The sequence below is a fragment of the Sus scrofa genome, chromosome 17 (genome assembly GCF_054392235.1).
Source record: "Sus scrofa isolate SSC_HxYL_T2T_F1_AM1 chromosome 17, Sscrofa_HxYL_maternal_Yorkshire_Landrace_v2.0, whole genome shotgun sequence".
Classification (NCBI taxonomy): Eukaryota; Metazoa; Chordata; class Mammalia; order Artiodactyla; family Suidae; genus Sus; species Sus scrofa.
In genome coordinates, this window is record NC_139399.1 from 38,443,313 (window position 1) to 38,470,721 (window position 27,409).

Consider the following 27,409-nt stretch of genomic DNA (forward strand, 5'->3'; position numbering starts at 1 on the left):
AGCAATGCCAGATCCTTAACCCACTGAGCAAGACCAGGGATCGAACCTGCGTCCTCATGGATACCAGTCGGGTTCATTAACCACTGAGCCATGATGGGAACTCCTCACTTTGGTTCTTAAAGGGCATTCTCATGGAGTATGGGATTCAGGTTGGCAGTGTTTTCTTCTGGAACATTGGAGACACCTTTCCGCTGGCTTCTGGCTTCTAGTGCCACATCTGAGAAGGGAGTTGTTAATCTAACTATGCCTAGTTTTCAGTGGGATACGTCTTTTTCTCTCAGGCTGCTCTTTTAAAATTATTAAATGTTTCCCTTTAAGATAATTATAGATTCTCATGCAATTGTAGCAAAAAATACAGAGATCAAGTGTACCCTTCTCTGGCTGCCTTTAAGCTATTCTGTCTTTGTTTTCCTTCAGTTTTGCAATACTATGGCCAGATGTGGATTTCTTTTTATTTATGCTACTTGAAATTCCCTGGGCTTCCGGAATCTCAAATCTGTTCTGGAACCTTTTTAGCTGTTATCTATTCACAAAATCCCTCCCCATTCACTCCTTTCCTCCTGGGCTTCCCACCAAAGGGATATTGGTGCTCTTCCATCTTCACCTTCTCTTTGAATCTTCATGCTGCATGCTGGGTAGGTCCTGTTACCAAATGCTTTCTTCAGCTATGTCTAATCTGCTGTTAAACTCTTAAAGTTGTATTCAGTTCTTTGTTCAATTTTTTTCCCCTGTATTTTGCTGCAGGAAAATACAGGCATATTTAAGTTCCAAGGCCAGGAACCAAACCCACACCCCAGCAGTGACCCAAACCGCTGCAGAGACAACATTTGAATGTTTAATCTGCTGCACTACAGCAGGAACTCCTGTTCAGATTTGTTATATCACACTTTTTTAGAGTTAACCTCTTTCCTGTAGATATTTTCAAGCTCTATTTTTCTTTTCTTTCTTTTTAGGGACACACCTATGCCATATGGAAGTTTCCAGGCTAGGGGTTGAATCGGAGCTTCAGCTGCAGGCCTATACCACAGCTTGTGGCAACACTGGATCCTTAACCCACTGAGCCCAGGCCAGAGATTCAACCTGCACCCACATGGATACCAGTTGGGTTCGTTACTGCTGAGCCACAACAGTAACTCCCTAGAGAGGACTTCTGTTTGCTTTTGCCAGATGCCCAAAGGCACCACCGCTGTAGGGCCATCTGATCTAAATGCAAGCCTGATCTAAATGCAAGGCCTGAGGTCCTCTAGACCAGAGAGCCGAACAATGCTGATGCACCTTCAGCTCACCTTTACTCTATAGGCACCCTCAGGATCCTCCTCTATATTGGGGACTGATTTATCAGTTTCTCTACCCTGAGGGAGCCTGGGTTTAGACTGTATTTCCCTGGCCCTTTGAGGCCCTTAGGACCACATTATTGATTTCACAGTTGCTTATTGCAGACCAGAAAATATTCTCAGGGCAAAGGGGTTATGTGTGATAAGGTTAACCTCTTTCCATACTTGATGTAGCCTAGGCTGTAAGTTCCTGCTGATGTGTTTGCTTACCATTTTCAAGATCTTTGTTTTTACTGTTTTGTAGCCCTCAGTGAAAGGTGGGACTGAGTTTGTTAGCCTGTCACTATGAAAAAATCTGAAGCCTCTTTACTCTTTTTTAGGGCTGATACATAAATTTCATCATATGGATCTATAAGAATGTACTGAACTAATCTCGTATTGAAAAGGCTGTTTCCAGTCTTTTCCCATTTGAATCAGTAGTAGAATGAATAACCTTGCATAGATTTCATTTCACAGAGAGACATTGTATTTCTTTCATTTTTGCTTTCCTAGCTTCCAGTGTTGCCTAGCGCATAGTAAGTGCTCAGAAACACTTGTTGACTTTATGGAATCAGAACAAAATGGCCATTTCATTTGATCAAATCTCAGATTTCTTTGGTGTCTTTGCTAACACTTATGGACTGACTTGCTTCTCATCCACCAAGGGGGTCTGAGGGCCACGTGTGCTGCTGTTTATCCGACAACATCCGACCGTGCTTGTGTGTGTTTTTGTATCCTCTCCCTTCACAGCTCACAAAAGAAGGAAAAGGCAGCCCACGGCATCAGGTGTTTGACTAAACAGGATACACCATCATCTCTGCTTGATCTCATCACAAATGAAGAGGCTGGATCCTGTAATCAAGAATTACTCTCAGGAGTTCCTGTCGTGGCTCAGCAGAAACGAATCTGACTAGCATCCATGAGGATGCAGGTTGGATCTCTGGCCTTGCTCAGGGTTAAGGACCCAGCATTGCCGTGATCTGTGGTGTAGGTTGTAGACGCAGCTCGGATCCTGTGTTGCTGTGGTTGTGGTGTAGGCCAGTGGCTGCAGCTCTGATTGGACCCTTAGCGTGGGAGCTGCCGTATGCTGCAGCTGTGGCCCTAAAAAAAAAAAAAAAAAAAATCACTCTCAGAGGAGTTCCCGTTGTGGTTCAGCAGTAACGAACCTGACTAGTATCCATGAGAATGCAGGTCTGATCCCTGGCCTCACTCAGTGGGTTAAGGATCTGGAGTTGCAGCAAGCTGTGGCATAGGCCTCAGTTGCGGCTCCAATTCGACCCCTGGCCTGGAACCTCCCTCTGCCACAGGTACAGCCATAAAAAAAGAAAGGGGGAAAAAAAAGAATCACTTTTGGAGTTCACATTGTGGTTCAGTGGTTTAAGAACCTGACTAGCATCCATCTAATATCCATGAGGATGCAGGTTCCACCCATGGCCTTGCTCAGCGGATTAAGGATCAGCATTGCTGTGGGTGTGGCATAGGCTGGCAGCTGCAGCTCTGATGTGACACCTGGCCTGGGAACTTCCATATGCTGCAACTGTGGCCCTAAAAAGAAAAAAAAAATCACTTTCAACTTTAAAACTATTTTCAGTAACACTAATTTTTAAAATTTTTTTTTATTTTTATTTTTTTGAGAGGAAAATTTTCTTTCTACCCCCCCATTTTTGTTTTTTTGTTTTTGGGTGTTTTTTTTTGCTTTTTACGGCCACACTATGGAAGTTCCCAGGCTGGGGGTCTAATCAGAGCTGCAGCCACTGGCCTACACCACAGCCACAGCAATGCAGGATCTGAGCCACATCTGCAACCTACACCACAGCTCACGGCAAAAGTGGATCCATAACCCACTGAGTGAGGCCAGGGATTGCACCCTAAACCTCATGTTAACTAGTTGGATTCATTTCTGCTGTGTCGCAGTGGGAACTCCTCTACCCAAATTTAAAATACTCGAGGTAAAGAAACAGGAACATATCATAAAATGCACCTGGAAATTCCCCACGAGTTCCAGAAATCTTAGGCTACATCAACTTTCTGGCTTGAAACCAGACCTTGATAATGTTTCTTTAACAGGAAATAGGGATTAAAAACAAGCATACCCTCACAGCACTAAAAATTACTTATTAATTCAAATATTATAATACTGTTTCTTCATTTTGTTAACTGGATTAGTGTATCAATGACTAACACTTATATGGTGTCACATATGTTGCTTATAAGGAAACCAAATATGTGATATTTGAGCTGAAAAGCCAATCCATTCTCCTGGGTAAAGGATTTATTTTGTTTTTCCTGAAAACATCCTGAAATTCCCACTATTTGATTTGTCGTGACAACGGTCTGGATACTTCTGGAAAATAGTGATAACTGTCTGGATACTTCTGGCTTGACAATGGCTTCCTCTAAAGCCTCTGTGGAACATTCCAGCTAAGCGCCAGCTGGGGGTACTCCCGGTCTGTGGACAAAGCAACAGCCTGTTTCCCATTGTAACTCAGCGTTTCACCGTCACGTTCTTCCCTTCCTCACAGATGAAGCACAAAGTGGAGAAAGCCCGGGAACGATATGGTTTTTTCCCTCAGCAGAGCCTGTAATGAACCTGGGCCAAAAGTAATTCTTTTTTTTTTTTTTTTCAAAAGTAATTCTTTTGGTTCTGAATTTTCCAAACTGTCAAAAATAATCAAGGACACCAGGTCATCTGTTTTTAACCAGTACTGATTTTCACAAATGTGCCTTTTGCTCATCTAGCCCCAAATACATTTCCAGGTGATCTCAGCGGGGCCAGGACATCATCTCCCTAAACCACACCTGACTCTTAAATCCAGAAAGAAAAAGCAGAGAAGGGCATGGGGTTTGTGAGCAACAGTGGGGCTGACCCCACCGCCACACGAGCTCTAAGGAAGTAACAGGAGGTCAGAATTGCCTGGTCATTCTCCCTGTGCCAGCAGTGAGGGCCTTTCGTTGTTTTTCTTCATTCGTTTTTGCTCAAGAGCCAATTCAGGAATATTTGCAGGCTAAAGGTATTTTCTCATTCAAAATGAAAATAGTTTTATTGAGTTCTGGGGAGAAAAATGCTCTTCCTTCAAAAGGTAAGATGACCAACAAGATTACAGGCACTGTTTTCCAAACTAACATGTCAACATCTGGACACATTTAAGAAGCAAGAACAGGAGTTCCCGTGGTGGCGCAGTGGTTAACGAATCCGACTAGGAACCATGAGGTTGCCGGTTCGGTCCCTGCCCTTGCTCAGTGGGTTAACGATCCGGCGTTGCCGTGAGCTGTGGTGTAGGTTGCAGACGCGGCTCGGATCCCGCGTTGCTGTGGCTCTGGCGTAGGCCGGCAGCTACAGCTCCGATTCGACCCCTAGCCTGGGAACCTCCATATGCCGCGGGAGTGACCCAAGAAATAGCAAAAAGACAAAAAAAAAAAAAAAAAAAAAGCAAGAACAAGGCAGAAGGTGCTTCTCAATGTTTCCATCAGAAAAGCAAGCTGTGGTCCAGGCTCCAGATCACATTCTAGACAACCCTGAATTTCCTAGAGAAAAGGACTCTCCGAGTGCATACCTCTTGTCTGGGCTGCATAAACTCAGGTGCCTCTGAACACAGGCAGCCTCTGTCCCTGCAAAGCAGCGAGCAGTGTTCTGTCAGCTGTGGGGTGATTTTGAGACAATTTGCCTTCGAGGTACTTGGTAGCCCCCTACCACTGAAGGACCCAGAGTGTGAACTGCCCACAGATCCCTGTCCTATGAACCACATGTCACCAACCACACCGACCTTCCAGCTCCCCCCGCCCGACAATCACTCAAACATCCTTCTGGAAAACCTGAATGAAAACAAATCTCTGCAAGTTACTGTGCTTAAAGAAAAACAATTTTTTTTTTTTGGTCTTTTTTAGGGCCGCATCCGTGGCATATGGAAGTTCCCAGGCTAGGGATCAAATCGGACCTACAGCTGCCAGCCTCCACCACAGCCGCAGCAATGCCAGATCTGAGCCGTATCTGCAACCTACACCACAGCTCACCACAACGCTGGATCCTTAACCCACTGAGCTAGGGCAGGGATCAAACATGTGTCCTCATGGAAACTAGTCAGATCTGTTTCTGCGGATCCTTAACCCACTGAGCTAGGGCAGGGATCGAACCTGCATCCTCATGGAAACTAGTCAGATTTGTTTCCGCTGAGCCACAATGGGAACTCAAAAAAAAAAAAATGCAATCTTAAGGAACCTCCTTCCACAACTCAGGTGTTCTGCAGAAGGAAAACACCATCCCTTTCCTCCTGTCTTCTGACAAGCACCTCTAGTCCACCGGCATTTCTCAGATGCCCACAGCTGTAACCCCATGCTCTCCATGCTTGTCTTTGTGAGAATGAGGTCAAGTACTCACCCTGGCAAAGTGGTCGTTTCCAAGAAGTGTCTGCAGAAGGATGGGCAGTTGCTTCTCCAGATGAAGCTTCAGGCAGAGTTGGGTCAGCTCTTCCCGGTCCAGAAAGCCGGTCCCTGTGGTGTCACAGCTGTGGTACAGGTCCCTGAGCTTCGAAACATAGTGGCTTTCTTCCTCCTCGTCCATCCCATCGCAGGCTGCATGTGGGAAAGGGAGACAATGGTATCCTCTTGCAGCCGCCCTCACCAGCCTCCCCGGCTCCCACGAGCCCACCATGCGGCCCAGGTCAGGGGAGCAGCTGGGCTTTTGGGAAGGGCACCAGGTCCTCTCAGTGCTTGTGAGACAGAGAGAGACCAGAAACATATTCCCAGGGAGCCCCAACTCCTTCACTGGCTCCAAGAACCAGAATCACGTTAATCTGTAAAAAGGCATCTATTTGAATATCAGAACAAAAGAGCTAGGTAAAGAGAACTAAAATCATTCAAAACTTCACCACCTAAAACAATAAAATCATTGGAGTTCCCATTGTGGCTCAGCAGAAAAGAATCTGACCAGCATCCATGAGGACACAGGTTCAATCCCTGAACATGGTGTTGCCATGAGCTGTGGTATAGGTCGCAGATGCAGCTCGGATCTGGCGTTATTTTGGCTGTGGTATAGGCTGGCAGCTATAGCTCTGATTTGACCCCTAGCCTGGGAACCTTCATATGCCACGTGTATGGCCCTAAAAACAAAAAAAAAAAAAAAAAACCCAACAAAAACAAAAAAGGGCAAATATCTACACTACTTTTTTCTCTATACATATACACACTAGCCTGCTGGATGCTTGGCATGCCTGCCCAAACTCCTGTGCCGAGACTCCAGAATTGGGCAGAACTCAGATGTGGGGCTGGAGCTTAAAGGGCACGGAGGGGCCCTCCATCCCAGGAACAATGCTAAGCTAGCCCCCTCCGGAGAGAACGTGCTGATCTTCCCGCTGCTCCATGCAAGGGTGCCACACACTTGGCTCATGTGACCTCGGTCACGCCTGGCTTTGCCCAATGCACAGCTGAGTTCCTGGACTTTCCCTCATCCCCAGGAATCTGAGACACTGTCCCAAGAGAGCAGGTGCTTGTCTCTGGCCCTCCTGGCCCAGCGTTGCAACAGTCGGGCATAAAGATCTTTCAGTCAGTTTGCTAGGACATTTCCTAACCCCCATCCAAGATACTGACCAGCTATATTTTCAAAACACTGGGGGAAAGCAGGCCTGCTCCTGCTCATGTGCACCCTATAGACCTCACCCTCCTCCCACCCAGGATGGGGTCTTTCTGTAGCCAAGAGATCACATGACAAATCTCAGTGCTGAGACTGGCCAGGAAGGCGTGAAAAACTCCAAGGACACCTTCACCTGGGAAATATGCCCCAGGCTCAGGCCTGTACCACCGCAGCAGAGGAGTCATGCCAAGGCTTGTGGCTTCCCTGGGACCCCGGAGTCCCAGAAAAGGGCTCAAGTGACAAGACAGTAGATGTTCCTCGGAACTATGGAAGGTCTCAGGAGTCATTAAGTCTGAGTGGGGTCAGAATTCTGATGTTTACACACCCCTATTCACTGGAGCCTGGAAGCAGTGATTTGCCAAGTGTTACATATGGGAGGGGAGAAGGGGGTGACCCAAGACATGCATACATGTTCACACAAACACACACACACACACAGAGAAAAACTAAGGTCTAGGGAGTGATAAAGGAAAAACAATAAAATCATGAAACAAGATAAATAAATAAAATATGCTATTGGACAAAAGGATGATCAGACACCAAAGGAGGTTTCCTGATGTTGACACATGATAATTGCAATAAAAAAAATTCAGGAGTTCCCGTCATGGCGCAGTGGTTAACGAATCCGACTGGGAACCATGAGGTTGCGGGTTCGGTCCCTGCCCTTGCTCAGTGGGTTAACGATCTGGCGTTGCCGTGAGCTGTGGTGTAGGTTGCAGACGAGGCTCGGATCCCAAGTTGCTGTGGCTCTGGCGTAGGCTGGTGGCTGCAGTTCCGATTGGACCCCTAGCCTGGGAACCTCCATATGCCGTGGGAGCGGCCCAAGAAATAGCAAAAAAAAAAAAAATAAATAAAAATAAAAATAAAATAAAATAAAAAATTCAACATCCAGACTGGAAGATAGGGGCAAATATGTCTTCCGTAAAGTGTACCTGAACAGGAAAGAGTTAAAAAGTGAGAGAGAGGGAGAAGATAAGGACATTAAAAATCAATAAAGTAACCAAAACATAACGACAGACACACAGACCAATGGAACACACTAGAGATCCCATAAATCAATCCTCACACACATGGACAAATGTGGGTGAGGGCGCAAAGAATGCACAACGAGGAAAGACAACCTCTTGAACAAACGGTGCTGGGAAAACCCGACATCTATATGCTAAAGGATGGGAGTTCCCACTGTGGCTCAGTGGGTTAAGGCCCATCCATGAGGATGTGGGTTCAATCCCTGGCCTTGCTCTGTGGGCTAAGGCTCTGGGGTAGCCAAAAGATGTGGTGTAGTTTCCAAATGCGCTCGGATCCGGTATTGCTGTGGCTGTGGGGTAGGCCAGCAGCTGCAGCAGCTGCAATTTGACCCCTAGCCAGGAAACTTCCATACGTTGCAGGTACAGCCTTAAAAAAAAAAAAAAATTCTCGGAGTTCCTGTCGTGGTGCAGTGGTTAATGAATCCAACTAGGAACCATGAGATTGCAGGTTCGATTCCTGGCCTTGCTCAGTGGGTTAAGGATCTGGCATTGCTGCGAGCTGTGGTGTAGGTTACAGATGTGGCTCAGATCCCGAGTTGCTGTGGCTGTGGTGTAGGCCAATGGCTATGGCTCCGATTCAACCCCTAGCCTGGGAACCTCCATATGCCACGGGAGTGGCCCAAGAAATGGCAAAAAGACAAAAAGACAAAAAAAAAAAAAAAAAAAAAATCTGAAGGATGAGGTCAGCCTGAAAAAAAAAAAAAAAAACCAAAAACAGAGGAGGGAGTTCCCACTGCGGCACAATGGGATCAGTGGTGTCTCTTAAGCACCTGGATGAAGGTTCAATCCCCAGCATAGCACAGTGGGTTAAAGGAACCCAAGTTGCCATAGCAGGTTCGATCCCTGGCCTGGGAACTTCCATTTGCCGTGTGTACAGCCAAAAAAAAGAACAGAGGTAGAGTTCCCATTGTGACACAGCAGAAACGAATCCGACTAGTATCCATGAGGATGCAGGTTGGATCCTTGGCCTTGCTCAGTGGTTTGAGGATCGGGCATTGCTGCGAGCTGTGGTGTAGGCCAGCAGCTACAGCTCAGATTTGACTCCTAACCTGGGAACCTCTATGTGCCGTGGCTTCAGGCCTTAAAAAAAAAAAGTGAAAAAAGAACAGAGGAAAAGTTTCATGCTGTTAGATTTGACAATGATTTCTTAGATGTAATGCCAAAAACATAGGCAACACAAGTAAAAACAGACAAACAGGAGAAAATAATTGCACATGATACATTCAATAAGAGGTTTATAAACAGAACATATAAGGAACTTTTATTTTATTTATTTATTTAATCTTTTTGCCTTTTCTAGGGCCCCTCCCATGGCATATGGAGGTTCCCAGGCCAGGGGTCTAATTGGAGCTGTAGCCACCGGCCTACGCCACAGCCACAGCAACTCGGGATCTGAGCCGCGTCTGTGACCTACACCACAGCTCATGGCAACGCTGGATACTTAACCCACTGAGCAAGGGCAGGGACCGAACCCGCAACCTCATGGTTCCTAGTCGGATTCGTTAACCACTGCACCACAGCGGGAACTCCTATAAAGAACTTTTATAACTCAAGAAAAAAAAATATAATCTGGTCTATAAAACAGAAAAAGGGGAGTGCCGGTTGTGGCGCAGCAGAAACTAATCTGACTATGAACCATGAGGTTGCGGATTCGATCCCTGGCCTTGCTCAGTGCGTTAGGGATCCGGTGTTCCTGTGAGCTGTGGCGTAGGCTGCAGACATGGCTCAGATCTGGCGTTGCTGTGGCTGTGGTGCAGGCTGGCAGCTACAGTTCTGATTCCACCCCTAGCCTGGGAACCTCCATATGCCACAGGTGTGGCCCTAAAAAAAAAGACAAAAAAAAAAAAAATGGGAAAAGGATTTGAGCAGACATTTCTCCAAAGAAGATATACAAATGGCCAAGCACATGAAAAGTACTCAACGTCTTTAATCATTAGAGACACACAAATCAAAACCACAATTAGATATTATCTCACACACATCAGGATGGCAACTATAAAGAAAAACACATCAGAAAACAAATGCTCGGAGTTCCCTGGTGGCTCAGTCGGTGAAGGATCCAGCACTGTTGCTACTGTGGCTGGGTTTGACTCCTGGCCCAGGAAATTCCGCATGCAGAGGGCAAGGCCACAAAAACAAACAAACAAAAGTTCTGGTGAGAATGTTGATAAATTGGAACCCCCGGGTTACTCCTGGTGGGAATGTAAACTGGTACAGATGCCACGGAAAAGAGTAACGGGGGTTCCCCAAAAAAAGTAAAAATAGAACTACTGTACGATTTAGCAATCCTGCTTCTTGGTTTGCACCACAAAAAACTGAGAGCAGGATCTTAGAGTATCTGAACTCCTGTGTTCACTGAAGCACATGACAACAGCCAAGCAGTGGAAGCAATGCAAACATTCATCTGCAAAAGGATGGATAAATTAATAACATGGAATGACAACCTTAAAAGGAATTCCTGCCACCTGACACAACATGGATGAACCTTGAGGACATTATGTTGGGTGGAATACGCCAGTCACAAAAAGACAAACACTGTGGGATTCCACCTACATAAGATAATTAGCATGGTCAAAATCATGGACATAGAGTGAAGGTGGGTGCCAGGGGCTGGGATGGGGAGATGGTAGGAGTTGCCTGGTAGGCATAGAGTTTCAATTTTGCAAGATGAACAAGTAAGTCCTAGAGATCCATTACACACAGTGGGGATATAGTTAATACAACTGAAATGTATATTTTAAAATGATTAAGAAGGTAGATTTACATTACATGTTTTTTACAATTAAAAATTTTAAATAAGAAAAAAACATGTTTTAAGAAAAAAGTTCAAAATTGGATGGCTTGCTTTCTGAAATTAGCTGGCTCTATTCTGCAGCACTTTTACCTGGATTTTCTCTTTCCTTAAAAAAAAAAAAAAAACCAGAATCTGTTCCCAAAGTCTAGGCATCCTCTAAAAGCCTAGGAAAGGGAGCCAACTGATGGGAAGGGGGATACAGGAAAACTACAGGACTTTTCCAAGTAGACAGGTGGCAAAGTCCCACTGTGAAGCCAGCAAATAAAAACACCCACACCGGACTTCCCTGGTGGCTCAGGGTTAAGGATGCCATTGGTGTGCCCAAAATCAAACAAACAACACACCAAAACACCCACACACACTAATAATCCTCATGAAACTGGAGAACAAACAATCTGTAAGAGTCCAGAGAAAAAAGAGCATCCTGTGCTCAGTGCCAGGTTCTATAGCAGCAAGACTGGGGGGGTCAGAGGCAGATGGGGCCTCCCACCTCCTGAGGGAAGATCACTTCCAACCAAATCTGAAGCTACTGAATGGTACGTCAGCAAAGCGAGGCATTAGCCAAGGAGGCAGAAGGTGCAGGATGTAGAGCTGGGTTCCCCGCAAGCAGTGGACACTGACCTGGGAGTGCAGCTGAGGAGCAGGGCCACAGGGCAACCCCACAAACCGACACTGAGGCCCTACAGGTCCTGAGTCCTGTGACCACGTGGAAAACAACACGGGTGGTCTTTGACAGAGCTGAGGGAACACAGAGAAACCAAGCTTCCACACAGCCAAACTTGGCACAAGAAGGGAAGGTGTATCTGAAGGTGGTCCAGTAGCAGCCTGCCTGCTTATGGCCCGGGGTGCTCCTCAGGGCTCCCCGAAGCAGCCCCAGCAGGAGCCCAATAGCATTCAGCATGGCCTTGGCTGCTGGGCAACCCCCATCCCCCACACACCCTGAAGCCAGGTCCCTGAGCTGGGAGACTGGCCAATCAGGGGTCAGGGTTGCTGACTGCAATTCTGGCCCATCAAAACCCTGCCCTCTGCTGGGAGGAACACATCATTGTCCAAAAGGGAGTGAAGGGCAGGGGGATGGAGCCACTTTCCAGCTGGTCCGCTCAGTGGGATGACAGCCAAGCAAGAGGCCCTTGGTTTCTTCTTCCAGAGAAGAAACCCACCCTTGCATGGCTCCCATGCCTGCTCTGGCCTTAGGTTCTGAAAGGCTTCCCTCCAGCAGGGTGTTCTAGGACAGGGGGAACCTCTAGCTGTTGTCTGGTCCCTGAGTGTAGAGCCCCCACTGTGGCTGCCTGGACCTGGTGTAATGGGATGGCTGTGGCCCTCAGCCTGTCCACCTGCTGTGGGCCCCTTGGGGGGTGCTGGCAGGGATGGGGCCCAGAAGGCAGGACATGACAGAGCTCTTGGGTCCTGCTCTGCACAGTCCTCCACACTGGTTTGCAAAATTGGCTCAACTGCCATGAGCTTTGCCTCTTGGTGCCAGGGGGAAACTTAATACAAGTTCTCAAACTGACACTGAAAAGGACCAGGTGGGGGAGTTCCCATCGTGGCGCAGTGGTTAACGAATCCGACTAGAAACCATGAGGCTGCGGGTTCGATCCCTGGCCTTGCTCAGTGGGTTAAGGATCCGGCGTTGCTGTGAGCTGTGGTGTAGGTCGCAGACGCGGCTCAGATCCTGCGTTGCTGTGGCTCTGGTGTAGGCTGGTGGCTACAGCTCCAATTAGACCCCTAGCCTGGGAACCTCCATATGCTGCGGGAGTGGCCCCAGAAAAAGGCAAAAAGACAAAAAAAAAAAAAAAAAGGACCAGGTGGGCCCTCCCAGGAGTGCTGAGACCCCACACTCTGGACCCCCAAACCTCCAAGCACTGGATGCCCCCCTCAAGCCCTGATGCTTGCGTGTTAGTGACGTCACTGCCAGATGAGGAGCCCAGAGAATGGCCACCTTCCTGCTGCCAAGGTCAAGGGAAACTGGCCAAAGACTCTGTAAGAACATTTTAAAGTACCTGAATCTTCCCAGCCAGGGGCAATGCTGCCTTCACAGCTAAGGTGATCAGCACCCTTTCCCCAGGCACTCAAGGCTGCGGGGCCCACCAGGCTCCGCTCTGAGCAAGTTGCACTTCTGTCAAATTGGGTTTGAAACATCTCCCTGCTGGCTGCTGAGGGGACAGGACGGACAGATGCAGAAAGTGCCAGGCACTGGCGCTCATCACACCACCATGAACGTCCGTTGTCACATCCCACACGTAAGTACCCAGGCTCAGTCTTTCTGCTGCTCAAATCCTATTTCTAGAAATGTGTCACAGGAAAACTCGCATCCTGTTCTCCTCCTCCTCAGGAAAAGCAATCAACAGAAACCAAAGAACCCTCCCAGCAGGGAGCTGACAGAGCCTTAACCACAGACTGTTCAACTCCCCAAGGCCCGAGTGTGAGGGCAGAACGATGTTGCCTGGAATCCTCCTGCAGGCACTGGGAAGGGGGCGAGAAACACAGGAGCACCTTCCGGAAACTCTAGGCAGGGCTGGGTGGCCCCACTGGACCCAGCATCCTGCATGCCCCACCCTTGCTCGGTGCCCAGGCCTACCATCAAGTCAAGTGCAGGCCTCACAGCGAAGTGGTCATTATAAATAATAAACGTTCAAGGGCCTCTTCAGTTTCCTCTTCACCCAAACTGAATTATTTAATCCTCTTTGGACTCCACATATGTGTAAATGTCTGCACATTGAAACCACCTGAAAACCCAGCCACATTCAGCGCTGACTGCAGGTGGAGGCCAGTGTTCCAGATAAAGAGGAGCCCCTGCTTATCACAGTTTTATTCTTTTGAAATTGGAATTAGCAGACTCTCAATAATTCTAATGTTATAAAGCTTAATTAAAAATATGAGCTTAAGGAGTTCCAGTTGTGGCTCAGCAGAAAGGAACCTGACTAACATCCACGAAGATGGAGGTTTGATCCCTGGCCTTGCTCAGTGGGTTAGGGATCTGGCACTGCCATGAGCTTTGATGTAGGTTGCAGACCTGGCTCGGATCTGGCATTGCTGTGGCTGTGGTGTAGGCCAGCAGCTACAGCTCCAATTTGACCCCGGGAACCTCCATATGCTGTGGGTGTGGCCCTAAAAAGACAAAAAAAAAAAAAAAAAAAAAAAAAGCTTAAGCTTTGCTACCAGGTGAAGCAAAACCATGTTTTCATTCTGGTAAGAAAGAACTGCCTTCAAACCAGACACAGGCAGAGACACAGACACTGGCCAGCCCTGTCCAGGACAACGCAGCCCTCTGGAGGCCACGCAGGAAGGTGTGGGTTTGCACATAATTGAGAGATGAGGAAATCTGGCCTGTGGCCCTGAAACCCACTGGCATTAAGCGTGGGGAGAACCAGGTCCCACAGGCAGCTGAGTGGCTGATGTTTGTGGACCAGGGTCTCATAACCAGAAACAGCTAGGAATGAGGCCCTCTGTAAAAACCTGCTCGCCCAGAACAAACAGCAATGTGGTCGAGATGCTAGATGATATGTTCTCTGTATCTGGAAAGATGTCACTGGTAAAACACTGAAGCTGGGCTTGGGTTCCAGAAGAGCAGGTCTTGGCACAACATCAAACAGCCTGTGGTTGGTGATCAACCTTCATGCTTCACTTCTAAGCTTTTAGGGTTAATTCCTGCATTAAATGTTTTCATGGCTTTTTCTTGTTTTTCAAAACTTATACTATTGGAGTTCCCTTGTGGCGCAGTGGATTAAGGATCTGGCATTGTCACTGCAGTGGCTTGGGTCGTTTCTATGGCACGGGTTCAATTCCTGGCCAGGGAACTTACACATTCCATGGGTGAAGGCAAAATAAATAAATAAATAAATAAATAAACATCCTTTTTTTTGGTCTCTTTAGGGCCACACCTGCAGCACATGGAAGTTCCCAGGCTAGGGGTCAAATCAGAGCTATAGCTTCCAGCCTACACTACAGCCACAGCAATGCCAGATCCAAGCCATGTCTGTAACCTACACCACAGCTCACAGCAAAGCTGGATCCTTAACCAAATGACTGAGGCCAGGGATTGAACCCTCGTCCTTATGGATACTGGATACTGGTCAGATTCGTTACTGATGAGCCACAAAGGGAACTTCACATACTTTTTTTAAAATTGAAGTATAGTTGATTTACAATGTCATGTTGATGTAAAGCATAGTGATTTAGCTATATATGTGAATATATATATTCTTTTTCAGATTCTTTTCCTTTATAGGTTATTATAAAATATTGCATATAGATCTCTGTGCTATACAGTAGGTCCTTGTTGGTCACTTATTTTATATATGCTAGCGTGTATGTGTTAATCCCATCCTCCTAATTTATCTATCCCCCCACCCTTTCCCTTTGGTAACCATAAGTTTGTTTTCTGTCTGTAAGTCTGTTTCTGTTTGGTAAATAAGTTCATTTGGTCCATTTGTATCATTTCTTTTTTAGATTTCACATATGAAGTGATATCATAGGTTAATTTGTCTTTCTCTTTCTTAGTATGAGACTCTCTTGCTGCAAATGGCATTATTCCATTCTTTTTATGGCTGACTAATATTCCATTGTATATGTGTGCCACCTCTTCTGTATCCATCCATCTATTGACAGTCATTTAGGTTGGAGAAACTATCATTTTTTTTCCCCTCTTCCCCATGAAGCTATCATTTTTAACAAAGAGATTTTCCAATCGCAACAGTACAAAAATAAGTGGATGCCTCATTTAATTAGCAATTAACATAGCATTTACTCTTCCTACAAAGTAGGTAGTGAGACTAAAAATACAAGGATATCAAACTCTAGAACCGTCCTAGAAAACCTACTTTCTGAGGTCTCCTCAAGAGGACACTGTGGGACCTGTTGATATCACATAATTTTGGACACTTTGGCCAATGTCTTCCCAGTTCCTAAAGACTTTTATAACCAAAAGTACGTATATTTGTGCTGGGACTATAGATATATACCTAATGGTTATAAAGTATCTACATAATTAGTTATATATACATAAGGTTACCCATACAAGGTAAATGAGCATTATACACATGGTTGCATATATACAAACCTAGAAAACCTTACTCTCAGTATCAGTATCAACTTCTAACTTAAATTCAACTAGAAAGTTCTACCATAAAGAATGCAATGGGAGTCCCTCTCGTGGCACAGTGGTTAATGAATCCGACTAGGAACCATGAGGTTGTGGGTTCCATCCCTGGCCTTGCTCAGTGGGTTAAGGATCCAGCGTTGCCATGAGTTGTGGTGTAGGTTGCAGATGTGGCTTGGATCTGAGTGGCTATGGCTTAAGATTAGAAGGAACTAGGAGTTCCTGTCGTGGCACAGCAGATACAAATCCGACTAGGAACCATGAGGTTGTGGGTTCGATCCCAGGCATCACTCAGAGGGTTAAGGATCTGGCGTTGCTGTGAGCTGTGGTGTAGGTCACAGGCAAGGCTCGGATCTGGCATTGCTGTGGCTCTGGCATAGGCTGGCATCTGTAGCTCCAATTAGACCCCTAGCCTGGGAACTTCCACAAGCCGCGGGTGGGGCCCTAAAAAGACAAAAGAGGAAAAAAAAAAAAAAAAAAAAGACTGGAAGGAACTATTCTGAAACTCTGGAACCAGATCAGACACTTAGAGCGAGGCAATGCACATAGAGGCTACTGATCTTTGTAAGAGAGGGGAGCAAGAGCCAGCTACTACCCTCAACGCCTCAGTCACACCACACCAAGTCCTGGAGTGTCTGGCTGGAGCCAGAGTGGACAGTGGGGACCACATCCTCCACAATCTGGGTTGTGTTTGGGTTGGTTTGGTGGCTCTCTGAGGGGCTGGCTTAGATCCTGCCTTTGGTGCAGCCTCCTTGGGCTGCAGCAGCTTCCCTTAGAGCATCTATGAGGAGACTAAAAGGGACAGGAGCCTGGGGGACCACTGTCAGGTCGCTGGCTGACTGCAGACAGAGCAGAATGGACACTGTAGTCATCACACACAACAAAGAAGACACTTTGCAAAAATAATTTGGAAAAGTCGCAAAGACAGCTGCAGCCCTCAACTGGTAAATATCTTTAAAATCCCTGAGGTGCAGGAGAATCAGAATGCCAGAGTATAATACTCAGAAAGTCCAGATGTCAACAAAAACTTACAAAGCATACAAAGAAATAGTGCTTTTTTATAGTAGAATTTCTAAACTCAACTCTCTCCACTTCTACCCAAATACTCTACAGCTTTTGCATGAAATAAACAGAAACAGATTTTCCTTCTGAAGGAACAAAGGTGTGTGCAGGGGGAGGGCATCTGCCAATCAGACTTCTGATCCTTTTTTTTTTTTTTCTTTTTAGGGCCACACTTGCAGCTTATGGAAGTTCCCAGGAGAGGGGTCACATCAGAGCTGCCAGCCTACACCATAGCCACAGCAACACCAGATCCGAGCCATGTCTGCAACCTACACCACAGCTCACAGCAGTGCTATAGAGATGCTGCTGATCCCATTGCACCACAGCAGGAACTCCTAAAATAGCTTTTATTCAGATTTGACCATTGCTGCCCAATCTCCCTCAACACGATGTATTTTTTGTCTTGGCTGCACCCACGGCATATGGAAGTTCCCTGGCCAAGGATCAAACCCACGCCACAGCAGTGACCCAAGCAGCTGCAGTGACAATGCTGGATCCTTAATCCACTGCTGCCACAAGAGAACTCCAACCCGATGAATTTTTTTCTTTTGTTTTGTTTTCTGTCTATTTAGGGCTGCACCCACAGCACATGGAGGTTCCAAGGCTAGGGGTCTATTTGGAGCTGTAGTTACTGGCCTACACCACAGCTCACAGCAATGCAGGATCCTTAACCCACTGAGCAAGGCCAGGGACTGAACCAATGTCCTCATGGATACTAGTTGGGTTCATTAACCACTGAGCCATGACAGGAATTCCCCGATGAATTTTTAAATCAACAAATCTGTCTTCAAGGTGCATCTGTCAAAGCAGGTGGACATTTAGTCAAGGTGATGAGTAAACGGCTCATTATCTCAACAAGTATAAACTTGAATTTTCAACACTGAGCAGGTCTGGTTGCCAAGATCTGCCCCTGTGGTTTTCTTCACATGGACTCTTATTGGATGTTTTGTGAGTGATTCCTCTAATCTTGTTCTTCAATCCAAATTTCCCCTGGAAAAGCTGCTTTTTTCTTTGTCTGTGACCCTCAATCTGAAGATAATGTTACAGAATATCGGAGTCAGAAGGAGTCCCAAAGAACACCATCCCATCACCCCATTTCACAGATGAGGACCTGATCCCTGCACACAGCTTGAAGGTGGACCTTCTCAGTTGGCTAAGGCCCATGGATGGAGACAGAGGGGCACCGGTTGGGTGCAGAGGTCATTGTCACCCTTCCATTCAAAGTGTGCGGTGCTGCCCTCAGTCTCCAAGGGACACGCTATCCAAGGAAAGCCCTGCTGATGCTTGTACTGTAGATGGGAACTGTACTCAGCTCAGTGACCAAAGAGCAGCCCTGGGGCTTTTCCACATTCCCTTCTCCTGTCTTAGACTTCGATGGTTTGCAAAAGGTACCAACAGGTGAAACCAGGGGTGGAGCTATTATTCACGCTGACTGTTCACAGCTCTACCCAATTCTCTTTCAATGGCACCATGCTGGCAGCTTAAAATCTGCTCTGGTGGGACTATGCAGACCACTGTAGCTGGAAAATGCTACAAATCAGGGCTTCAGGGGTGGGGATGGGGGGCAGTGTGAAAGCTTTATTAGTATACCACCCCACTGGCTAAAATGTAAAAGACTGATCACATTAAATGATGGCAGAGATGTGGAACACCTGGAATGCTCAGATATTGTTTGTGGGGGTATAATTGACACTAGAACTCTAAAACCTGGAGTTCCCGTCGTGGCGCAGTGGTTAACGAATCCGACTAGGAACCATGAGGTTGCGGGTTCGGTCCCTGCCCTTGCTCAGTGGGTTAACGATCCGGCATTGCCATGAGCTGTGGTGTAGGTTGCAGACGCGGCTTGGATCCTGCGTTGCTGTGGCTCTGGCGTAGGCCGGTGGCTACAGCTCCGATTTGACCCCTAGCCTGGGAACCTCCATATGCCGCGGGAGCGGCCCAAGAAATAGCAACAACAACAACAACAAAAAGACAGAAAAAAGACAAAAAAAAAAAAAAAGAAAAAAAAAAAGAACTCTAAAACCTGCTCAGTATTATCATTATGGCTAAGTACACACCTGCCTGTGTATGCTATGGCAATCCAACTCCTAGGTATCGCCAGAAACCATGGATTTGTGTCCCAAAAGACATGCTTTCTTAGGCAGCACTGTTCATGGTACCCTAACTCGAAGCAATCCAAACACCCATCAATAATAAAAATAAGTAATTTGTGGCATATTCCGGGGAACTATAAAGCCATGGAGAGGAAGGAACTTGTCCTAAGGAAAACCCCAATCCTATGCACATGGTAGAAGAAGCAGGTACCCCAGATTCCACTTGCACCAAGTTCAAATCAGAAAAACATAACCTGTGGTGTCAGAAGTTAAGGGAGTGGATGGCAGGGAGGGAGTGATAAAGAGGAGAACACACCAGGGGGTGTTTAGGTTCCCATGACATTCTGCTGCTGCCTGTGTGGCAGCTTCTCAGGTGTGTCCACTCTGTGATGGTCCATCATTATCTGCACTTTTCTTTTTTTGTCTTTTTGCCTTTTCTAGGTCTGCTTCCCATGGCATATGGAGGTTCCCAGGTTAGGGGTCTAATCAGAGCTGTAGCCACTGGCCTACACCAGAGCCACAGCAACGCTGGATCCGAGCAGCATCTGTGACCTACACCACAGCTCATGGCAACGCTGGATCGTTAACCCACTGAGCAAGGCCAGGGATCGAACCCGCAACCTCACGGTTCCTAGTCGGATTCGTTAACCACTGCGCCACGACAGGAACTCCTGCACTGTTCTCATGAACATTACACTCCAGGTTCAACAGAGAGGACAGGGAGGATTAGACACAAACCTGCCCCACCCACCTCCCAGAACCATGGCAGCCATGCATGTTGCCACAGATTCCTGTTGGCATGTGGGGATGGAAGACAGATGATCCCCCGAAAGGGTAAAGGAACAAAGGGCCTCAATGAGAAGCTCGAAGGCCCACGAAGCACTTAGGAAAACAAAGCAAAGCAGATCTTCAAACTGTTCTCCTGGGGCCACTCCTGTTGCCCCTCCCCAAGGTGGTTTCTAAAACTGTAGGAGTTCCCGCCATGGCGCAGTAGGTTAAGAATCTGACTACAGCAGCTTGGGTCACTGCGGAGGCATGGGTTCGATCCCTGGCCCAGGAACTTCCACATGCCTCAGGTGCAGCCATAAAACCATGAAATTAAATAAATAAATAAAAATAAAACTGTATGAGTATTTTATGTAAAACTCTCCATAAGACCTGGCAGCCTTGGCTCCTTCACAACAGAACAAAAACACATAAACCTGTGGAGTCCATGCTGGGAGAAGAGTCACACATCACATGGCCTAAACTGCTTCTCACAGATGTTACAAAGTCAGACACTGTCCAAGACAGGAAAAATAAGATGTGACAAATCATCTAACTATGCTCTTTATGAAGCAATAAAAAGAGTAAATAAAAAAGGCAAATCATCTAACTATGCTCTTTATGAAGCAATAAAAAGAATAAATAAAAAGGGAGTTCCCCTTGTGGCTCAGTGGTAACGAAGCTCACTAGTATCCATGAGGACAGGGGTTTGATCCCTGGCCTCATTCAGTGGGTTAAGATTCTGGCATTGCTGTGAGCTGTGGTGCAGGCCACAGATGCGGCTCAGATCCCTCATTGCTGTGGCTATGGCGTAGGCCCGCAGCTATAGTTTCATTACAACCTCTAGCCTTGAACTTCATATGTGGTGGGCATGGCCCTAAAAAGAATTAAAAAAAGAATAATTAAAAAGAAATGAAAAGTGACTCTGAAATACCCTAATTAAACTCAACAGAATACTATGAGTTTGTCCTTAAGAGTCTTCTGAAAACCCAAGTAGCACTTCAAGAAGCTGTCACCTGTGGTGGAGCAGCAGAAACGAATCCAACTAGGAACCATGAAGTTGTGGGTTCAATCCCTGGCCTCTCTCAGTGGGTTAAGGATCCGGTGTTGCCGTGAGCTGTGGTGTAGGTCACAGACGTGGCTTGGATCTGGCATTGCTATGGCTGTGGCTGTGGCCGGCAGCAACAGCTCTGATTAGATCCCAAGCCTGGGAACCTCCATATGCTGTGGGTGTAGCCCTAAAAAGACAAAAGACAAAAGACAAAAAAAAAAAAAAAAAAAGCTGTCAGAGTTAAGGCTATTGAAATGGGCTGCAGGTAAGGAATAGTGCATGGGGGATTAGGGGGTGTGCAGTATCCATCTCGGTCTGTTCTGGCTGCTCTAACAAAATGGCACAGACAATAGCTTAGCAACAGGAGAAACACTGCTCACAGCTCTGTGGGCTGGAAATCCAAGATCATGGAGCCCGCCTGGTCACGTTGTGCTGGGACCACAGGCCAGTACCTTCTTGTGTCCTCACCTAGTAGACAGGGCAAGGGGGCTCTGTGGGGCCTCCGTGTAGGGGCACTAATCCCACTTGCAGGTTCTACCCTATCGACCTCAGCACCTCCCCAAGGCCCCAGCTCCCAACACCACCATCCTTGGTGGGGGAGGGAAAGATTCCACACAGGAACCTGGGGAACAGACACTCAGGCCACAGACATACCTTCTAAGATCAATCCTAGAACTTCCTAAATCTTCCAAAGCTAATTTCTTCAGCCAGCACCATAAGTCACACCATGCACTTTTATTTAAGGGAAAAATAAGCTCACAAAGTGGCTAAAATATTATTATGAACCCAATGTTTGTGTCTCTCAAAATTCATTATTGTATAGCCCTAACCCCTCAGTGTGGCTATATTTGAGATGGGGCCTCTAAGGAAGTAATTAAGGTAAAATGAGGTCGGAGTTCCTGTCGTAGCTCAGTGGTTAACGAACCCGACTAGCATCCATGAGGTTGCGGGTTTGATCCCTGGCCTTGCTCAGTGGGTTAAGGATCCAGCATTGCCATGAGCTGTGGTGTAGGTCACAGACACGGCTCGAATCCTGCGTTGCTGTGGTTCTGGCTTAGGCTGGCGGCTACAGCTCTGACTGGACTCCTAGCCTGGGAACATCCATATGCTGCGGGTATGGCCCTAGAAAAGACAAAAAGACAAAAAAAAAAAAGTAAAATGAGGTCATCAGGGTGGGCCCGATCCAATAGGATTCATGTCCTTATAAGGAGAGAGACACCAGAGAGCTCTCTGCACAGGGGAGCCAGGCTGAGTCATGCCAGTGGATGGCAGAAGGTGGCTGTCTGCAAACAAGGGGCGAGTTCCCACCAGAACCAACACTCCTGACACCTTCATCTCCGACTTCCAGTGTCTGCAACACTAAGAGATGAACTAGTGCCATTTCGGCCATCCTGTCTGCTTCTCGTATGGCAGCTCGAGCAGAATAATACATATGTAATAGATTTTGAGAAAGCGCATTCCATCTTTTACATATGGAAGGAAATAAAGTAGAAGACATTCCTAAACACAATAGATGAACAAACATTTCCTAAGCTCCTTCTATATGCCAGGTTCCAGATGCTGCTCTCTTGAAACTAGTGTTAGTAGTAAGAATTTTGCTGTCAAGATTCTGAAGCAGAAATTGGTATAAATGGGGAAAGCGCTGGAAGGGCCTCTGACTCAAGAGAGGACTTGGCTGGAACCGCAGTCACCAGCAGAGGGAGATTCAGCTGGGTCCTGTGGGAACCTGGTGGTGCAGAGACATCCAGTCTGTGCCGCATGTGAGAGGGGCTGCTTGGCTAAGAGGAAAACTGTTGTGTGAACTGGCACAGAGGCCTGACTTAGTTGAGGTGAACCATTAGTTGTAGAAATCCATGAAGATAACAAAGCTGAAAGTGATAGAGTAGACACTGCTAATTGTAACGGGTATCTTCAAAAACAGTAAAAAGGTGGGAGTTCCTGTCATGGCTCGATGGCTAATGAACCCAACTTGTATCCACGAGGATGCGGTTTTGATCCCTGGCCATGCCCAGTAGGTTGGGTATCTGGCATTGTTGTGGGCTATGGTGTAAGTCATAGACGCGGCTCAGATCCCATGTTGCTGTGGTGCAGGCCAGCAGCTGCAGCTCTGATTTTGACCCCTAGCTTGGGAATTTCCATATGCTATGGGCGCAGCCCTAAAAGGACAAAAAAAAAAAAAAAAAAAAAAAAAAAAAAGCACAGAGTTGGACAGTGAGTATTTAAGGGCTTTCCCTATGGAGCCAGCAATTGAAATGAGTGCTTTCTGTTCCTATGGGTGATTACAGGCCTGAGCTCCAGGATGGGAGAATTTTCTTCCCGAGAAAGCTGTGGAGTCAAGGCTGGGGCAGGGTGGGCAGCCACCCATTAGCAGAGGGAAGGCAGGCACTGCCAGTGATGGGATTGGAGGAAGTCGAGTCCACACCAGGAACTAAGGCAACAGGTAGATGGACCACTGGGCTGAGAACAGCTGGGACTTGTTAGGCTGAGTAAATTGGGTTGTGTTTCTCATTGACACATCAAGGAAAAAGTTAGCTGAAGGAGCTGAGCTCAGCTGGAGTAGAGAAATAAGATAGAAGAAGGACGAGGCAGAGGCCAGAGCAATGAGATTGCAAGGGGAGTTTGCTGACCCACTAAATGGTTGGGTGCTCTGAGCAGGCGAGACTTGGCCTCCGTCACCACAGGAGAGTCCTTGTTTTTTCATAGACAGGGGTCGCTTTGTTGAGCCATGTAGTCTGTGGCCTTGGGGCTATCTTTGTCTTTGGGAGCCCATCTGTTCCAGGGGCCTATTCGATAAGGAGTGTGTCCTTTTAGGCCTTGTTTCATTTTCCACCTAAGAAAGATGACCATTCAATCACTCCTGGGGTCAAGGAGCGCTCCGCAATTACACATGCGCAGTAAGACTCCTAGGGGGACAGAAAGGGAGGGGGCGCCAGGCTATAATAAGTCCTGATTCCATCCCAGCATCCTTCGCTTTGGAATCCATCCTTGTCAAAAGATGCACATGCAGACTGGGGAGGGTCCTATGTCCAGTCAGGTGTGAGAATTAAAACAAGATAATTGGCTAAAGGTAAACAAAGACCCAGAAGATCTGTCCTATATTAGTGATTTAAATCACCTCTCTGGCTGTGCTCCTCACTCAGGGAGATGTCTGCACCTGCACTGCTCTTTCCAGTGTGTATTACTACTTTGTTTCTGACTTAAATAAGTAAACCACTTCTCTGTGTGCTCCCCCACGTGTTGTACTGTGACTCTTAACAAAAAACTTTATACCTGTTTTCACAGTCTTTGCCTCCTTGAAACATTCTTGCTTTCAACAGGGGACAAGAATCAGTGCAATTCCACTTTCAGCCTCTAGCTGATCTAGTGGCTAGGACTCTAGACCAGTGGCTGCCCAGGTTCAACTCCTGAGTAGAGAATTAAGATCTCGATACAAGCCATCACTCACTGCTGTCTCTCTGAGATCAGAATGGGAGAGACAACACCGACCCCTGCCAGCCCCACAGATTCTGCCTGAAATTTCTGAAAGTCATCATAATCTGACAAGGACCAGTACTGCCAGAATCCTCAGAGTTTTGCAATTCCTTGCTACATTTGTTGCAAACTTTTTTTTTTTCTTTTTAGGGCCCCATCTGTGGCATATAGAAGTTCCAAGGCTAGGGGTCGAATTGGAACTGTAGCTGCCGACCTATGCCACAGCCACAGCAAGGCAGGATCTGAGCCCAGTCTGCAACTTATACCAAATCTGATCCTTAACCCCCTGAGTGAGGCCAGGGATCAAATCCACGTCCTCATGGATACTAGTCAGGTTTGTGACCACTGAGCCACAACAGAAACTCCTTGAAAACATTTTTTTAAAGATACAAATTTATTAGCAAAAACATGAAAGAAAACCATCCACTAATCTGACTAGATACAAAATTAATAATAAAAAAATAGTAACTTTCATTCCTAGAGTCAAATAATAACCAGTTAGTAGATGTTACAAAGAAAAAGCCTATTTACATTAAAATAAATACCCAAGAATGAGTTTAAGGAATGTGCAAGATCTGCATGAAGAAATTTTTTAACATTTCTGAAGGATACACAGAAAAGGCTAACAAGTAGAAAGATATCCCATGCTCTTGCATAAAGAGGCTCATAGGGATTTCCCATTGTGGCTCAGCAGAAATGAACCAGACAAGTATCCAAGAGGATACAGGTTCAACCCCTCGTCTTGCTCAGTGGGTTAAGGATTCAGCGTTGCCGTGAGCTCTAGTGTAGGTTGCAGACACGGCTCGGATCCCACGTTGCTGTGGCTCTGGTGTAGGCCAGCATCTACAGCTCCTATTAGACCCCTAGCCTGGGAATCTCCATATGCTGCAGGAAGCGGCCCTAGAAAAGGCAAAGAGACAAAAAAAAAAAAAAAAAAAAAAAGAAAGATAGGCCATGTTCTTGCATAATGAGGCTCATTATAGGGATTTTCCACTGTGGCTCAGCAGAAATGAACCAGATTAGTATCCAAGAGGATGCAGGTTCAGTCCCTGGCCTTGCTCAGTGGCATAAGGATTTGGCGTTGCCCTGAGCTGTGGTGTAGGTTTCAGTCTTGGCTCAGATCCCACGTTGCTGTGGCTGTGGGATAGGCCAGCAGTTGTAGCTCTGCTCTGACCCCTAGACTGGGAACTTTTATATGCTGTGGGTGTGGCCCTAAAAAGGAAAGAGAAAAAAAAAAAAGAGGTTCATTATATAAACATCAGGTCGCCTTCCTCTATACATTTAACGTATCTCCAATAAAAATACAATGAGCTATTTTGGGGATATAGACAAGTAGATTCTAAGGTTTGAATATATAAGCAGAATAGCCAAGGTATTTCTTTTTTTTTTTTTTTTTCTTTTGTCTTTTTGCCATTTCTTGGGCCGTTCGCAGAGCATATGGAGGTTCCCAGGCTAGGGGTCTAATAGGAGCTGTAGATGCCGGCTTACACTAGAGCCACAGCAACGTGGGATCCGAGCCATGTCTGCAACCTACACTAGAGCTCACGGCAACTTACACCAGAGCCACAGCAATGCGGGATCTGAGCCGCATCTGCGACCTATACCACAGCTCCCGGCAACGCCAGAACCCCAACCCACTGAGCAAGGCCAGGGATCGAACCTGCAACCTCATGGTTCCTAGTCAGATTCGGTAACCACTGCACCACGACGGGAACTCCCAAGGTATTTCTGAAGAGGAAAAAGAATGAGAGGACTAACCTTGCGAAATATTAAAACAATTACAAAGCTGAAGCAATTTAAACAAGGTAGTGTTAGTGTAAGTACAGAGAAAAAAAGCCACTGAGCAGAAACAAAACAAATTTGAAAAACAGATCAAGAGGAGTTCCCTTGTGGTGCAGTGGGTTGGGGATCAGGCATTGTCACTGCAGCTGCTCAAGTCGCTGCTGTGGCTTGAGTGAGATCCCTAGCCCAGAAACTTCCACATACCACGGGCGCAGCCAAAAAGAAAATAAAAAAGATCAAGACACACAAGGGAATCTAGTATATGAAACAGGTGATACTGTATAGCAAAGGAGAAAATAACTCACCAAGAAAATGCTATCCAAAAAACTGATTAGCCATAAGTAAAAAGTTAATTGGATACCTTTCTCATTCTTTTCAGCCAAGGAAATTTCAGAAGAATCAGAAATTTAAACAAAAAAATTTTAATATAATAGAACTAGGGAGTTCCTTCTGTGGTGCAATGGGATCTGAAGCGATGGGATGGACATAGGTTCAATTCCAGGCCCAGCACAGCAGATTAAGGATCTGATCTCTTGCCCACGAACTCCATATGCCGCAGGGCAGCCAAAAAAAAAAAAAAAAAAAAAAAGAAAGAAAGAAGGAAAAAAAGTCTACATTTCTTTAGAAAGAATAATGTCAGAAGATAAACGGCAAACAAAAAAAAATTTTCTTTAATGGGTGCAGCTGAAGCATATGAAAGTTCCTGGGCAAGGAAATGAATCCAAGCTGTAGCTGTGGCAACACCAGATCCTTTAACCCACTGCACTGGGCCAGGGATGGAACCTGTGCCTCCACAGTGACCTGAGCCACTGCAGTCAGATTCTTAATCCACTGTGCCACTGAGTGGGAACTCCCCCAAAAGCTTTTAATACAAGCCACAACAAAAGGCTAATTTCCTTAATAAAGATCCCGGAGTTCCTGTCATGGCGTAGCAAATCGAATCCAATTAGGAACCATGAGGTTGCAGGTTCGATCCCTGACCTCACTCGGTGGGTTAAGGATCCAGTGTGGCCGTGAGCTGTGGTATAGGTTGCAGACACGGCTCGGATCCCATGTTGCTGTGGCTCTGGCATAGGCCGGTGGCTACGGCTCTGATTGGACCCCTAGCCTGGGAACCTCCGTATGCTGTGGGTGTGGTCCTAAAAAGACAAAAAAAAAAAAAAGATCTCTTAAAATCAATAGTGAAAAAGACTTACACCCTAAGTAATCTAGCAAAAGAGCTAGACAGTATATAGGAAGTGCAAATGGCTCTTAAACATGTGAAGAGATGCTTGACTGTACTTTCTCATCAGGAAAGAAATATAAACTGAAAGTACATGGCCATAT

General features: G+C 46.5%; 1 protein-coding gene across 2 annotated transcripts in view; it reads right to left on the bottom strand.

Annotated features, from left to right (window-relative positions):
- Nucleotides 1-27,409, bottom strand: part of NINL (ninein like) — a 112,703-nt gene that overhangs the window by 50,703 nt on the left and 34,591 nt on the right. For both annotated transcript variants that reach the window (XM_085003362.1, XM_085003361.1), the window contains exon 2: nucleotides 5,689-5,882. In XM_085003362.1, the coding sequence (XP_084859488.1) occupies nucleotides 5,689-5,871 (183 nt within the window). In that variant the 5' untranslated portion in view covers nucleotides 5,872-5,882. The remainder of the gene's footprint in view (nucleotides 1-5,688; nucleotides 5,883-27,409) is intronic.